At 42.5% G+C, this 13,796-nt stretch overlaps 10 protein-coding genes across 10 annotated transcripts; 7 read left to right on the plus strand and 3 right to left on the minus strand.

The window, feature by feature from the left end:
• Positions 1-50: 50 nt before the first annotated feature.
• KL911_003694 (uncharacterized protein) lies at positions 51-2,438 on the plus strand (the record flags this gene model as incomplete). The annotated part of the gene is made up of 1 exon (XM_043198902.1): positions 51-2,438. The coding sequence occupies one exon, from the start codon at positions 51-53 to the stop codon at positions 2,436-2,438; it is 2,388 nt and encodes a 795-aa protein (XP_043053478.1).
• Positions 2,439-2,515: 77 nt separating this feature from the next.
• On the plus strand, positions 2,516-3,955 carry KL911_003695 (uncharacterized protein; the record flags this gene model as incomplete). Its single annotated transcript, XM_043198903.1, has 1 exon — positions 2,516-3,955. The coding sequence occupies one exon, from the start codon at positions 2,516-2,518 to the stop codon at positions 3,953-3,955; it is 1,440 nt and encodes a 479-aa protein (XP_043053479.1).
• A 742-nt stretch (positions 3,956-4,697) lies between these two features.
• Positions 4,698-5,279, plus strand: KL911_003696 (uncharacterized protein; the record flags this gene model as incomplete). The annotated part of the gene is made up of 1 exon (XM_043198904.1): positions 4,698-5,279. The coding sequence occupies one exon, from the start codon at positions 4,698-4,700 to the stop codon at positions 5,277-5,279; it is 582 nt and encodes a 193-aa protein (XP_043053480.1).
• A 12-nt stretch (positions 5,280-5,291) lies between these two features.
• On the minus strand, positions 5,292-5,837 carry KL911_003697 (uncharacterized protein; the record flags this gene model as incomplete). The annotated part of the gene is made up of 1 exon (XM_043198905.1): positions 5,292-5,837. One exon carries the CDS (start codon positions 5,835-5,837, stop codon positions 5,292-5,294), a length of 546 nt encoding a protein of 181 aa, XP_043053481.1.
• Positions 5,838-5,908: 71 nt separating this feature from the next.
• On the minus strand, positions 5,909-7,663 carry KL911_003698 (uncharacterized protein; the record flags this gene model as incomplete). The annotated part of the gene is made up of 1 exon (XM_043198906.1): positions 5,909-7,663. The coding sequence occupies one exon, from the start codon at positions 7,661-7,663 to the stop codon at positions 5,909-5,911; it is 1,755 nt and encodes a 584-aa protein (XP_043053482.1).
• Positions 7,664-8,311: 648 nt separating this feature from the next.
• Positions 8,312-9,847, plus strand: KL911_003699 (uncharacterized protein; the record flags this gene model as incomplete). Its single annotated transcript, XM_043198907.1, has 1 exon — positions 8,312-9,847. The coding sequence occupies one exon, from the start codon at positions 8,312-8,314 to the stop codon at positions 9,845-9,847; it is 1,536 nt and encodes a 511-aa protein (XP_043053483.1).
• A 127-nt stretch (positions 9,848-9,974) lies between these two features.
• Positions 9,975-11,498, plus strand: KL911_003700 (uncharacterized protein; the record flags this gene model as incomplete). Its single annotated transcript, XM_043198910.1, has 1 exon — positions 9,975-11,498. The coding sequence occupies one exon, from the start codon at positions 9,975-9,977 to the stop codon at positions 11,496-11,498; it is 1,524 nt and encodes a 507-aa protein (XP_043053484.1).
• A 28-nt stretch (positions 11,499-11,526) lies between these two features.
• KL911_003701 (uncharacterized protein) lies at positions 11,527-11,796 on the minus strand (the record flags this gene model as incomplete). Its single annotated transcript, XM_043198911.1, has 1 exon — positions 11,527-11,796. The coding sequence occupies one exon, from the start codon at positions 11,794-11,796 to the stop codon at positions 11,527-11,529; it is 270 nt and encodes an 89-aa protein (XP_043053485.1).
• Positions 11,797-11,832: 36 nt separating this feature from the next.
• On the plus strand, positions 11,833-13,110 carry KL911_003702 (uncharacterized protein; the record flags this gene model as incomplete). The annotated part of the gene is made up of 1 exon (XM_043198912.1): positions 11,833-13,110. One exon carries the CDS (start codon positions 11,833-11,835, stop codon positions 13,108-13,110), a length of 1,278 nt encoding a protein of 425 aa, XP_043053486.1.
• Positions 13,111-13,347: 237 nt separating this feature from the next.
• Positions 13,348-13,749, plus strand: KL911_003703 (uncharacterized protein; the record flags this gene model as incomplete). Its single annotated transcript, XM_043198913.1, has 1 exon — positions 13,348-13,749. One exon carries the CDS (start codon positions 13,348-13,350, stop codon positions 13,747-13,749), a length of 402 nt encoding a protein of 133 aa, XP_043053487.1.
• Between the last annotated feature and the right edge of the window lie 47 nt (positions 13,750-13,796).

Genomic DNA, 13,796 nt, shown 5'->3' on the forward strand with positions numbered 1-13,796 from the left:
ACATTGTTTAGCCATCGTTCTATACAGTACTCAATCACAGCGTCCTTGATATGGATGTTTTTGTATCATTACTTTTGAGCGATGTTCAAGTTAATCGCGGTTCGTCGAAGCTCACGAAATTGACATTCAGGACGCAGACACAGCGGGCGGTGGAAATCGACCTAGTTGCAAAAAATATATCACAATCAGCACCTATGGAGTTCATTCAAGATCGCTCGAAGTTTCTATTGAAACTTCCGTCCTCGTTTCGCAATGTTGAGGCCGAGTTTTTGAAGGGCTCCAATCTGTGCCTGACTGAATCTACTGAAGCAGATAATAAAAGTAAGAAACATCCGATTGAAACAAATTCTACCCGAATGATCATTCAGCTCAGCCCGAAAGTTAACGGAAAGTTTACTTTGCAATTAATGGAGGGTGACCAGACCCTTTCCAAACTCTCTGTCTTTTTCTATAGCGATACGTCAAACGCTGCCCCTTCACAAAAATCCGAAATAATCGATTCTGCAAACTTGGCAGACCATTCGGCGAATCCATTCCCAATATCTTTGGAAGACGGACCCGTCTTCCGAGAAACCCTTCATGATTATGAAACCAAAATTACGAAACTAAAGCAAGCAATACGGTCCACAAATGACCTTTTAATCAGCTATGAATCCTTATCCAATCAACTTTACAGTTCTAGAGCGTCGCTAATAAAGTCTTTCAGTGTCATTGAATCGACTTTCCCAAGCTTCTACCATTGTGAGTTTGACAAATCTATCCTTTACTCGTTTGAGAACCTAACGGATGAGAACAAGTCTGCTATAAGGCAGCTGAAATCCAGACTCTCGTCAACTAATAAGCTCTCCGGGTTAGAATCATCTTTGGCATCCAAGAAAAGAGTGTTTGAGGATGAAAGCAAAAAGTATTACGATTGGCTTTCGAGGTTACTCAGTTCGGGCAAGTCCAAAGATGATAAACTTTTTCAGAAAAGAAAAAGCTTTGAATTGGCCAAGATTGATTACTTTGTTTTTCTTTTCGATACACTTGTGGACCTTATTTTAGACTTTTGCAGCCACCAAAATTCCTTCATCAATGCATACAGCTCCTCAAAATCGCAGCGACAGAAAATCAGAGCAGCAGTGGAACGTGCCTCTTCAATGGCTGAATTGAATGTAGAACTATCCAAGATTCATGGAATTGCGGGTCCTAACAAGTCTGGTATTCTGTTTACTCAAGGAGGCCAAGGAAAATCTGGTTGGCACAAGCAATGGGTTGTGCTCAACAACGGTAAACTTTCCGAGTTCATGGACTGGCGAAAAGGCACCTCAAGACGAAACGAGCCTATCGATATTTCTCTATCAAGTATCAAACCATTGGATATGGAAAAGCGCAAAAACTGTTTTAGGGTCATCACTAGTACTGGGATAGAACACTATTTCCAAGCAACCTCGGAGGAAGATCGCGATTCCTGGATTCAAGCGCTATATGATGCAGGTCAACAAATCAACTTCCATAAGAGTAAGGGTGACTTGAATAATGATCCGCTTTTTGTGAACGCTAGCAAGACTAAAGAGATACAGTCTTCGAGCAACGGGCCGAAAAAAGAGTCCTTACAAATTGACAGTAGGCAGAGAAGAGTGTCATCTGTTTCCTTAGAGAATCTGCGCATGGTTCAAAAGGCCGATAGCAGTAATACTCGCTGCAGTGAATGTGGATCAACGGAGTCAGTTGAGTGGATTTCTATGAATCTGCTCGTGATCTTCTGTGTGAAATGCTCGTCTTGCCACAGATCGCTTGGGACTTCCATATCTAAGGTTCGCTCACTCAAACTGGATGTTTTTACTCAGGAAGGCTATAAACTTCTGCAGTACATTAACAACAGGTCAATTAATGCCATATATGAGGAGCTGCTGCCCAAAGAATCTCACATCAGCCCCGATTCTAATGATAAAGAACGACTCAGGTTTATTACCGATAAGTATGCAGCGAAACAGTACGTGAATCGGAAAGACGCTGCAAAGGCATCTGATTTCTTGATCCATGGTGTACGAACTCATAATATTCCTGAAATAAGCAGAAGTTTTGCTCTCGGGGTTGATCGCGATTTGAAATTGTACAAGCCTGCTGATCAGCTCTCAAATTTGGAGCCCCCTGCATTTTCTGTTTTGGAGTATGCTCTGAATTATCCCTCTTTAGAGGGTAAAGATAAATCCATAAAGGTTTTTGATCTCGCTGAGTATCTCATTCTGAATGGAACAAAATGTGGAGACAAAGTTCAGAATGTAATAGGCTTGTCCGACGAAGCATTGGATTATTGGCAATCAAAAATTGACCGCTTCAAAGGGAACTCTACCCAAACCACTAATACCCAGCTGTTGGTGCAAACAGCCGCTACATCGAAATCCACGCCGAAGGAGCATAAATTCAATTTGCTCAAAAAGAAGATGAGAAACTGAAATTATTTTTAGGGAGCGAAAATAAATTGGGCAAGGCGTTAAATATTTAATAAAGTTACCTCCATTTACTGTTCTCAATGCATGAGGAAGCCGACCGCGCTTTCGAATTTGATCAACATGACCCGATGAACCTTGTCCGTCTTGGTGAATGTATCGGCAGGGGCAACTTTGGAGACGTGTACAAAGGGGAACTTGTCAAGAGCTCACAAGTGGTTGCAGTTAAAATTATTGATCTCGAGAAGTCAGAGGACGACATTCCTATTTTGATTCAGGAAATCAAGTTCTTGAAAGGACTCAAGTCTCCATATATCACAAACTGCCATGAGACGTACATTAAAGATGTGACCATGTGGATTGTTATGGAGTATTGTGGCGCTGGATCCTGTGCTGACTTTCTCAAATGTTTCAAAAAATTAGACGAGAGGATTGTTGCTTATATCTTGCGTGATACCGTTCGCGGTTTGGAATATCTTCACTCAATGAACAAAGTGCATAGAGACGTGAAGGCAGCAAATATCTTGGTTACGGATCTCGGGCAAATCAAACTGGCTGATTTTGGTGTGAGCGGACAGCTCACAGAGACTATGAACAAGAAGGAGACATTTGTCGGTACCCCATTTTGGATGGCTCCTGAGATAATATTAAGACGTGATGGCTATAACGAAAAAGTCGACATTTGGTCTTTAGGTATCACAGCCATCGAACTGGTAACTGGATTCCCTCCCTATTCTAATGAAGAGCCAATGCGGGCAATATTTGAGATCCCTGATCGTCCTGCGCCTGTTTTAACAGGGGACGAATACAGTGTTTACTTGAAACAATTTGTGAAAGACTGTTTAAACAAAGAGCCCAGCCGAAGACCATCGGCCAAAACTTTGCTCAGAACGAAGTTTCTCTACAAGGTCAAAAGTAGATACAGCCCCATGCTACCGCTAATTACTGAGAAGAAATCCAAGATGCAAAGATTTAAAAAAAAACCCAAATTCTCGTTGAATTTTGAAGAGAAGCGTAGTGGCCAAGATATCCATTGGGATTTTGATCCAACAGTCAAATTGACGTCTCTGCGAATCAACCATGGAAACCACTCCTCGTCTTCTGTTGGGTCGTCTGGGGTTATGGATGAGAATGAAATGCATAGTATTCACGAAAATAGCATTTTGAGACCCGATACTGCCGTCACCCCTTCTACCTCACCATTATACAACCAGCGGTCCGAACATCCAAGGACGTCAAGACCACAGACTTCAGGCCAAAGGGTCAGCAACAGCACTACTTACCCAATAAAGGGATCTAGGGAATCTTTTTCCATAAAAGAAAACGTTGACCCCCGGGGCCAATATTTCTACAATAATTTGATCCGCGAGTCGTTTGATAGCATCAGCCATCAATCACAATCACAACGTTTCAGAAAAAATCTCGAGCAGTTAAAAACTGTCATGTATGAAATGGAGATGCGTAATCCAGGGTTCTGTGAATTGTTGTGTCACAAAATCTTCAATAGCATGCTTCAAAGCTGAAATAAATGACGCTCTATTGTTCCGTATTCTAGTAAAATATATTATTGCACTGCCTTATAGCAATCTTCTGGGGTCCAAATCATAAAAAGTTGTAGAAAAACTTACAGACAGACATGCACGCTAGAGATTGGTTATTGGCCTTCATTGGGGTCTTCTTACCGTTTGTTCCAGTCGCTATCAAACGCGGTATTTGTTCTGCAGACTTCTGGATCAACATTGCTCTATGTTTCCTTGGCTTTTTGCCAGCTCTGATACATTGCTGGTATATCATATCTTGCTATCCGCACGATACACATACCAGATATGCTGGAGTCACGCTACCGGGCCGCGAACAGCAGAATTATGGCAGTGTTTGAACTATTTGAACTACGTTCTGATTCACCATAAGGTTGACATGAGTAGGAGATCTTAAATAACTATGTGTATGTGGGGGAATATTTATTTTGTTTAACAAGTGTAATAAATCTCACATATGAACAGTGCGACAATCTTCAGCAGTAACATAAGTCTTGAGTTCCAGCATGGATATATGAAAACCTTCTACACATGCAGTCCGAAACTAGGCCCGGCAGAATCTGAGATAAAAGGATTGGATACGAAGAATATGGATCTGTTGTATTTACCCAACTTGACCAATATGAAAGTATGTAATCAGCTGCTTTGATACTAACCATAGCTGTCGTTCGATCTGGTTCTTGATGGCCAGAGTCTGAATCCCCGAAGACACCCCGTGGCCTGCGAAATGATTGCACATTGTCTGCTCCAGGGCAGAATATGGCCGCAGCTAGGGTATCTGACATCCCTCAAGCAGGACAAGCTTCAAACCACTTCTTGCTCTATAGTACTTAAAGACGATTTGTTGAACCGGCAAATGTATCAAGACCTCAAAAATAATGCAAACGAAATCGCAAAGCTCAACAACACATTAATATACACCTTGGATGAAATTGTTTTTCATATTTACATCAATGACGATCGTCTCTGCCCATCGAATAGCGAATTCGTAAAGCTGTTAATGGAGGATCTCAATTATCTCATGGCTAGTAGTTACCTGCAACTGGAATCTGATTTCCCTCTGGTGTTTTGCTTTTATTCTCGTTCCATAATACAGCAATCATATGAGTTGATGTACTCTGTTCAAGAGTCACTTCAAAGGCAAACACAAGACCAATTATCCGGACGACGGGACTTGGTAATTGGGTTTTTGAAACAAGTTTCTGCAAAGAATATGAAATGGTTCTGGTCGAAGCACAAGTCCCATAGAAATCCAGACTCCATCAAAGTGTTCTTGATCGAGTTCTTCAATCACGAAGCCGCTCTGTGATGAGATCCTGGTTCATGCCTCTTTATAGTTGAATTTCAATCTCTCCAACTCCAAAATATCTTGACTTAAGCTTCCAACGTCTCTGACGAAGGAATATAAGGTTAGTGACGAAAGGAAAGGTACGAAAAAGAGCATATCGAGAAAACCGGTATAAAATCGAATGCTGATGAGGAATATTGTCGCCGAGATCGCCATAACTGCGATAAGTATTTGCATGTTAGTAAACCTCGTCATTAGCTCTCGAGGTCTGATAAATTCGACATGAATCAGTACCGAGAGCCCTAGAATGGTCACGCAAGTAAAACAGCTGACTATCGGATTTTCACGCCGATAATGTGGATGAGTGATGAGGATAAGATTAATTGCAGCAAAGCATGCCTGAGACAAATGCAGCACCTTGCCAAAACTATCGTCCAGTTTATTTCGAGGACGAGACTTGTTGAAGGGCACATTTTCCCTAAGGTTCTCAATTATGATGGACTGGTCTTTAGAGTCCAAGGGGGGGTCTTCGTCATCTATGGTGTATTTTAAATTGACGACTTTGCGTAATCGGGGCATATTTAGTGTGCGAAATTATAATACATTATGTTAGTCTCATCAATTTATATAGATATAGCTATGCTAGACATTTAAACGTCGGATTTCTCTTCCACTCTATGAGTCAAGGAAATGACAGGCTCCAGTTCGCCAGATTTGATTGCCCGCAATATGTTCCTCTCATCTGCTCTGGATTTCACGCTTTGAATTGAATGCACCAGATAGACTTCTTCGTCTTCCCTGATCTTCTCACCTTCGTGAACAATTGAAGGTTCTGACAAGTTGCTTTTTGGACCCTGGTACTTTCCCTTTGCATAACCCAAATAGTATAAAGTGGCAATTATCATACATCCTGGCGTTATGACAACCGTATAGTTCATTGTTGATGAGGAAACTGTAGGTTCGGCGGGGAACATCACCAAAACGATGATGAAAGCAATGAACGCACAAGTTATCCAGCCTATTATTGGTGAGATCACGTCACCCGTATAGAATTTTCCTGGCACGAACTTGTGTTTCCCTGTTGTGAGTCTCAGAAAGATCGGGGTACCCCATGAAAAGTAATTTCCCGCAATGTATAAAGAGAATAAGGCGTTGGCTGCGGTAGTTCCGATAAGACAAAGCAACCCCAGTAATAAGGCTAGGATTCCACCATAGAACACGGCTCTGATAGGGGTCGAGAGCCTTCTATTGACCACCTTAACGATAGGAGCAAAAGGAAGACCGTCGTCTCTGGCGAAAGCCCAAATTTGTCTGGAAATAGCAGTGAGAATGGATGCTCCCATTAGCCACTGACAGAAGGCAATCAGCGACATAAACGCGATGGCCCAATTCTTACCCATCGCATTGTATATAATCTGGGCGATTGGGCTCCCAAATTTGGAATCCAGAATAGCCGTCACGTCTGGACCCATACAGGCAGCAATGACGATACAGATGAAAAATCCAAGAACGAAGCACGCGGACACAGACCCTATGATTCCAATAGGGACACCGTGGGATGCATTCTTGGCCTCCTCAGACATATGGACACACGAATCGAACGCACCAATAGTCCAGACACTGGGCATAAATCCGTTCATCACAAAGTTAAATCCTGGAGTCCAACCACTTAGTTGTTCGTTATCCGCAAAAATAAAGGAGCCCTTATTGAATCCAACACCATTGACCTTGCAACCAATTGGCAAGGCAATGAAAAACAGAGCTATGAGTCCCAGGTTGCACACAATGGAAAAAGTCTGGAGTCTTGACACAAAGTTGGAGGCAAAGCATGTTATTCCAATGTTTGAAATCACGCAGGCCGCATAAACCCCATATGTTTTGGCGGAGGTGATATCAAAGTTTCCATCTTTCGAAATAGAAACGGCAGCGAGAACTTCGCCGGCGAAACCGTAGTCCACGGAACACAAGGCACCCACCAGGGCCACCGAGTTTGTGTTTCCAACCAAATATGAAAGGAACACCCTGATCTTCTTCGGAGCATAGAAATGTGTCCAGTAGAATAAGCCTCCTGACGTTGGCAAGCTGCTTCCAAGCTCTGCCATACTGATTGCAATCAGGAGAACGAATGTGGATGCGATTGCCCACCCCCAAACGAGAGTGATAGTGCCGCCAGTCAGACCTTGAGCTAAGACACTGGCAATGGATGGTAGCAAACCCATGATACTGAAGGCCACACCAAACACTTGTAAAGTGGAAAACTTACGCTTCAATTCCTGTTTGTACCCGATCTGTGCAAGCAGTTCATTATCAGAGCTCACAAGTTTTGCGTTGATGATGTCCGGGCGCTCAACATCCCGGTACTTGCTGAATGTCACAGCGATATCGTGCGAGTCTTGTTTCTCCATTTCAAGCTACACCTCCCCAAGCATTCGAAATAACAAGCTGATTATATACTTTGACGGGTCGCAAAAATGTTGCTACTGACGGCTTATCACGGCACGATCAACGTGGACCCCGAAAATCTTATCATACAGAAAAACTTGCAGCCACGAACGCGCCTATTAACCGCCGGTTCCTGAAAGAGCAAGTTGAATACTCGATCTTTGATCTTTTGCGCGTCCCCGAGGAGCCAGCACCGTCGAGATATCAGACTTTCTGCTTTAGGAGTCTTAAAAAACGGCATCATGCACGAGAACTATAATGCTGTGTATTTCGACAATAAAAATCCAAGATTATTGGCGAACGTCTGCACAGCTATCGTAGATAAGAAAATGTCAGCAATCCGTGCCGAATGGAATAAGTAGCTAAGCTGTTATACTTATACAAGTAACGAAAGTCCTTGTCAAGAAATAGCTTCTATAGTGTAGTGGTATCACCTCAGATTCTGATTCTGATAACCCCGGTTCGAACCCGGGTAGGAGCTAAGATTCTTATTTTTTTTTTAATTACTTTTCGAGTTCGCAAGAAAATTTTTGCCCGGTACCGCTCGCCCCACGATTATAGTAAGGTAAGGTAGTCTTGACTCATAAAAAAGTATCTTTTTTATTTCTAGCATGTCCTACAGATCAACTCGTTCCTCCGAGCAGCAAAGTGTATCTTTCGAGGAGGCCATCATCACCGGTCTGGCAACCGATGGGGGGCTTTTTATCCCGGCTGAGATTCCAAAACTCGATGATTCGTTCCTGAAAGAATGGTCAGAACTCTCTTTCCAAGAACTTGCGTTCAAGATCATGAGACTCTATATCAAAGAGTCCGAGATTTCAAATGATGACCTCAAGAGCCTGATTACCAAATCCTACTCAACCTTCAGATCCAAGGATGTTACGCCTCTGGTTCCTCTTGACTCGAACCAAAACTTATATCTTTTGGAGCTATTTCACGGACCGACCTACGCTTTCAAAGACGTTGCCCTACAATTCGTTGGTAACCTATTTGAGTTTTTCCTGACTAGGAAGAATGCCGCTAAGAAAGAAAACGAATCGAGAGACATAATCACCGTCGTGGGTGCTACTTCGGGTGACACTGGATCTGCCGCTATTTACGGTCTCAGAAACAAGAAAGACATTTCTGTGTTTATCTTGTACCCAACTGGAAGGGTTTCGCCGTTGCAGGAGCGCCAGATGACCACTGTTTTGGACGACAACATCCACACTCTCTCAGTTAACGGTACTTTCGACGACTGCCAGGACCTCGTGAAAAAAGTGTTTGGTGACAAAGAATTCAATGACAAGTACCACGTTGGTGCAGTGAACTCTATCAACTGGGCTAGAATATTGGCTCAGATGACTTACTACTTCTACGCATATTTCCAGCTTTCTAGGCAACTTCCTGAATCTGAAAAGTCGAGTTTCAAGGTGAAGTTTATAGTTCCAAGTGGGAATTTTGGTGACATTCTCGCCGGATTTTACGCTAAGGAGATGGGCCTTCCAGTCGAGGAGCTGGTTGTTGCTACGAACGAAAATGACATTCTCGATAGATTTTTGCACAGTGGGAAGTACGACAAAGCTCAAGTCAAAGAGACCTACTCTCCCGCAATGGACATTTGTGTCTCATCCAACTTTGAAAGATTTTTGTGGTATATGATCAAAAGAACCAGCGGTTCAAACAGTGACATGAAAACTGGTGAAATCCTCTCCCAATATATGAAGGACTTGGCATCAAATGGTGTTTTTCAGGTTTCTCCAGAGACTTTGAAATTGGCTCGGGGTAGCTTGGATTCTTCCAGAGTGTCGAATGAGGACACAGTGAAAACAATCAGGGAAATATACGCAAAGACTTCCAATGATTACATCCTTGATCCTCACACAGCTGTCGGAGTGGCTACTGCACTTAGAAAGATTGCCGACGATGGCAATGATTTGAATCAGAAGTACATTTCGCTCTCTACCGCACATCCAGCCAAGTTTTCTGAGGTTGTGAATCAGGCTTTGAGTGAATTCGAGGGTTATTCATTCGAAAAGGACGTGCTTCCGGACGAGTTGAAAAAGCTGTCCTCCATGCAAACCAAGATCACACAGGTAGACAAAATTGACCTCAAGGTTATCGAGTCTATCATTGTCAGCGAGCTCGAAAAGGAGGGCAAAAAATAGACGGCTCATGAACCGCCAACGGCTCGCCGTATTAATCATTAATTGCAGTGGTTGGTTATGTAGCCCTGAATTCATTTAAGCTCAGTATACACGAAAAAAAAAATCCTAGGATTCTTTCTGTTTTCGTATGTCTACCTCAAGGTTTCCAAGAGAAAAGCAAAGAAAGCTGGCTAAACAGGCAGCAATTGCTCATGGTCAAGGCCATGTTCAACATAGCATAATGGGAAATCAGGGATCCAAGCCCCAAGGGTCAGGGTCGCAAGGAGGTCAATTGTCCGCAAACATCAAACCTACAGATGTTGTTATCTCTAAGTCGATCGCATACATGTTTCCAGAGAAAGCAGAAATGTACAACAAACTCAGAACTAAGGAAAGGGAGCTGGACTTGATGATAAACAAAAAAATCATCGACCTTCAAGAGTATCAACAGTCTGTTACGAATGGCTTTGTGGAGGACTCAAATGATTACCAAATATTGAGGATTTTCATCTACAACATGTCTGAAAACCAACCATGGCAAGTGAAGGATCAACAAGTCGAATCTTTGCCTCCTCCATCCTGGACTTTGAGGATTGAAGGACGTTTGCTCAATGATACCGAGCCTTCAGACTCTCCAAAACGAAGAAAGTTTAGCTCTTTTCTTTCCGGAATCTCGGTGGAGCTCAAAGCAAAGGATGGTAATGACGAGGATTTGTCAATCGGGTCAGTTAATGGTGGTCCAGACGCAAGAGTAATCGAGTGGCACGATAACTTTGGTACTAACGAACTGGAAAGATCGAAACACCAATTTGACGGACTGGATATCAAAAGGTCTGGTTCATCGATTCCTCTATCCGAATTTCCGGAAAATGAATCTCAGGATCCTTCTGAAAAGGAGATTGTATGTGACATCGTCATTCAGCCAAAGATGTACCCAATCAAATTGCAGGTAGTGAAGGATGCTTTGGTAGAACTTGTTGGATCAAATGAGATCTCTCAGTCTGACTGCATTCACAAAATTTTTAACTACATTAAAATGAACAATCTGTTTGAAGTTCAGACTATCCAGGACAAACAGGGCACGAATCAACAACCTCAGCAAGTTGTTACCGTCAAAACCGATGATCTTCTATACCGTATATTTGGCATCAATTCGCTTACCCTGACGCAGATTATGGAAATTGTTTCAACAAAGCTTCTCAAACCAATCGAACCGATTAAGGTGCAATACAGTATCAACACCCTCAAAGAAACGACCCTGGGAGATTTGGTGATTGATCTCAAAGTGAATTCGAGATTTGTGGATCCATCTTACAAACCAGGTTCCCAGCAGCTTGCAGAGATGAGCGATATGATCAATCAAAGTGTACTAAACAAACAATTAATCAGCGATTTGAGTAAAGTGAACGAAAGCTTGAAGCTGAATTTCCAACTCCTCAATTATTCCAAGTTGAAGTACGACTTTTACAGGAAGCTGAGTAATAATCCGGTTGAGTTTTTGCAAGAAGTTTTGGAGAAGAACACCGAGTTTCTCAAAATTCTTTCCAGTGATTCATTCACCTTTGGCAATGATGGCATTCTAGATGAAGAACTTGTGAGGAAATCTGAGTTCTACACAGATGAGTTTTTGGCAGAGCACATCAATGTTCTATTTAACTCTGGCAGGATTTGAATATATGTATAATACGGTGTATTAATAGTTAGATGGCGTGAAGTCTTTCATTCACTTTGGCAAACCATTGTTGTTGGAATTGCGGACTAATGTGGTTTGCAAGGCTTTCAAACGTAGGAAAGTATTCTGCGGATTTGTTTGTGTACCAGCCATTCTCACAAACTTTTACAATGCAGTGCTCGTCTTCTAAAGTCGTTATTAAAATCTGGAGCTCATTCTTGTCTAGTTCTATCTTATTGAAAAATGAGCTTTCGCTATATTCTCGAGCTACCTGCTGAAGCTCATAGAACTGATCCATGAAATTTAAACTTATTTTTTTTTACTGGTCAACATTATGTCTTCTAAACAAGTCAGCTTTGGAGACTTGCCGATTGAATCTTCTGATGATGAGCATCAATCACAAGATGAAGAGAAGAGTGAAGAAATGACAATTCTGGAAGAGTACAAGCTTTGGCGAAAGAATTGTCGATACATGTACGATTTCATCAGCGAAACGGCGTTGACATGGCCCTCGTTATCCATACAGTGGATACCGGGCGGAACGTTCGAGACAAAAACGAAGGATACAAAGATTTCTAAAACCAGAAACCTTCTCTTGACGACTCATACCTCCGGGGAAGATGTCAACTACTTGAAAATAGCGTCAACTCAGATACCTGCTTCAGTTTGGGAAAATGGACCCGAAATCACTGCTGAGGAGCTGCAGCAAATCAATTCGAGACTCAGGATCTCGAAGAAACTGGACCAGGAATCCGAAATCAATAGAGTGCGCGCTATGCCGCAAAATTCTAGAGTCATTTCCACGATCAATGGTAAGGGGGATGTTTTCGTGTATCATTTGGACGCTAAAATGAACCAAGAAAACAGAAACAGGCTTATACACCATACTGACAATGGCTATGGGTTGAGCTGGAACCCAAATGTGGAGGGAGAGCTGGCTACATGTTCTGACGACCAGACCGTGGCCGTGTGGGACATCGTCCGCTCGGAAACAGAGATCACGCCTACCAGTGTGTTCAGTAATCATACAAGCATTGTTAATGATGTAAGGTGGCACAACTTTAGCGGCAACTCGCTGGGTTCTGTGTCAGAGGACAAACATTTCATTTACCAAGACACAAGGACGAAAGGACCAGCCATTGATACCATTTTGAGCACCAAAACCAGCTTCAATACTCTCTGCTTCTCTAGATTCTCGAAATACCTATTTTCCGCTGGGGGTGAAGATGGAAACGTGTACCTGTATGACTTGAGAGACGTTTCCAAGCCGCTTCATATAATGATGGGACACACAAAATCTATCACGAACCTCGAATGGGATCCATTCCACGAAAATATAGTTGGATCCTCCTCTTCCGATCGCCGCATAATTTTGTGGGATATCAATAAGATTGGCAAAGAGCAGTTGCAAGATGAAATGGAAGACGGTGTTCCTGAGCTACTTATGATGCATGGTGGACATACGGGTGGCATCAACGACTTTCAGTTTAGCGAGGAGATTCCGTGGACCGTGGCAAGTTGCGCAGACGACAATATCGTCCATCTTTGGAAAGTGAATAAGAAAGTCGTTGAGGAAGAACCTTCAGAAGTTGATTTGGCTGAACTCGAGTGATACACATAGTGAGCACATAGTAAATTACCCGGCGTTCGTATTTTTCCACAAATTTTCAAGCTAGTGAATTTTCGTGATAGCTAGGACTTTCGACTATGCTTCGAATGCTTCGTTTGAACCCAGCTCCAATGATCTCGAGGTCATTTGCAGTGAGGATGATCTCTCTGTCGAAGGGTATGTTACTGAGTCATTTCATTTTTGTTTTAAGTCTAACTTCCAGTTGTCGCCAAACAACCAATGACTGTCTACGAGCCTTTGCCGAAACTCAGAGGCGGTCAACCTCTTATGGACTACATTAAAGAAGCTCAATACAAGAAACTGGATCCTTCTGGAGAGAAAAGAAAATTGATCGATCGTTCGAATCCTGAAAGGTTAAGAGCAGGTGACATAGTGAGTGTCTTTTACAAGAACCAAAAGCCAGTCAATGGTACAATCATCATGGTGAAGAGAAGTGGCGTCGCCTCTTCAATTTTACTTAGAAACAAAATCACAGGCTTGGGTGTCGAAGTGAATGTGCCTATTTTCAATCCGAACGTGATGAGAATAGATATCTTGCGCAGGCCTGCAAGCTACAGATCGAGAAACAGACATTACTACATCCGTAACAGCAGGCTTGATGTTAAGGAGATTAAAATGTAGTATATTGTATATAGCTTAAGCGCATTTAGGTACACATTTACAGTACA

The sequence above is a fragment of the Ogataea haglerorum genome (genome assembly GCF_019207285.1).
Source record: "Ogataea haglerorum isolate 81-453-3 chromosome Unknown 81-453-3_NODE_10_length_422072_cov_98.086364, whole genome shotgun sequence".
NCBI lineage: Eukaryota > Fungi > Ascomycota > Pichiomycetes > Pichiales > Pichiaceae > Ogataea > Ogataea haglerorum.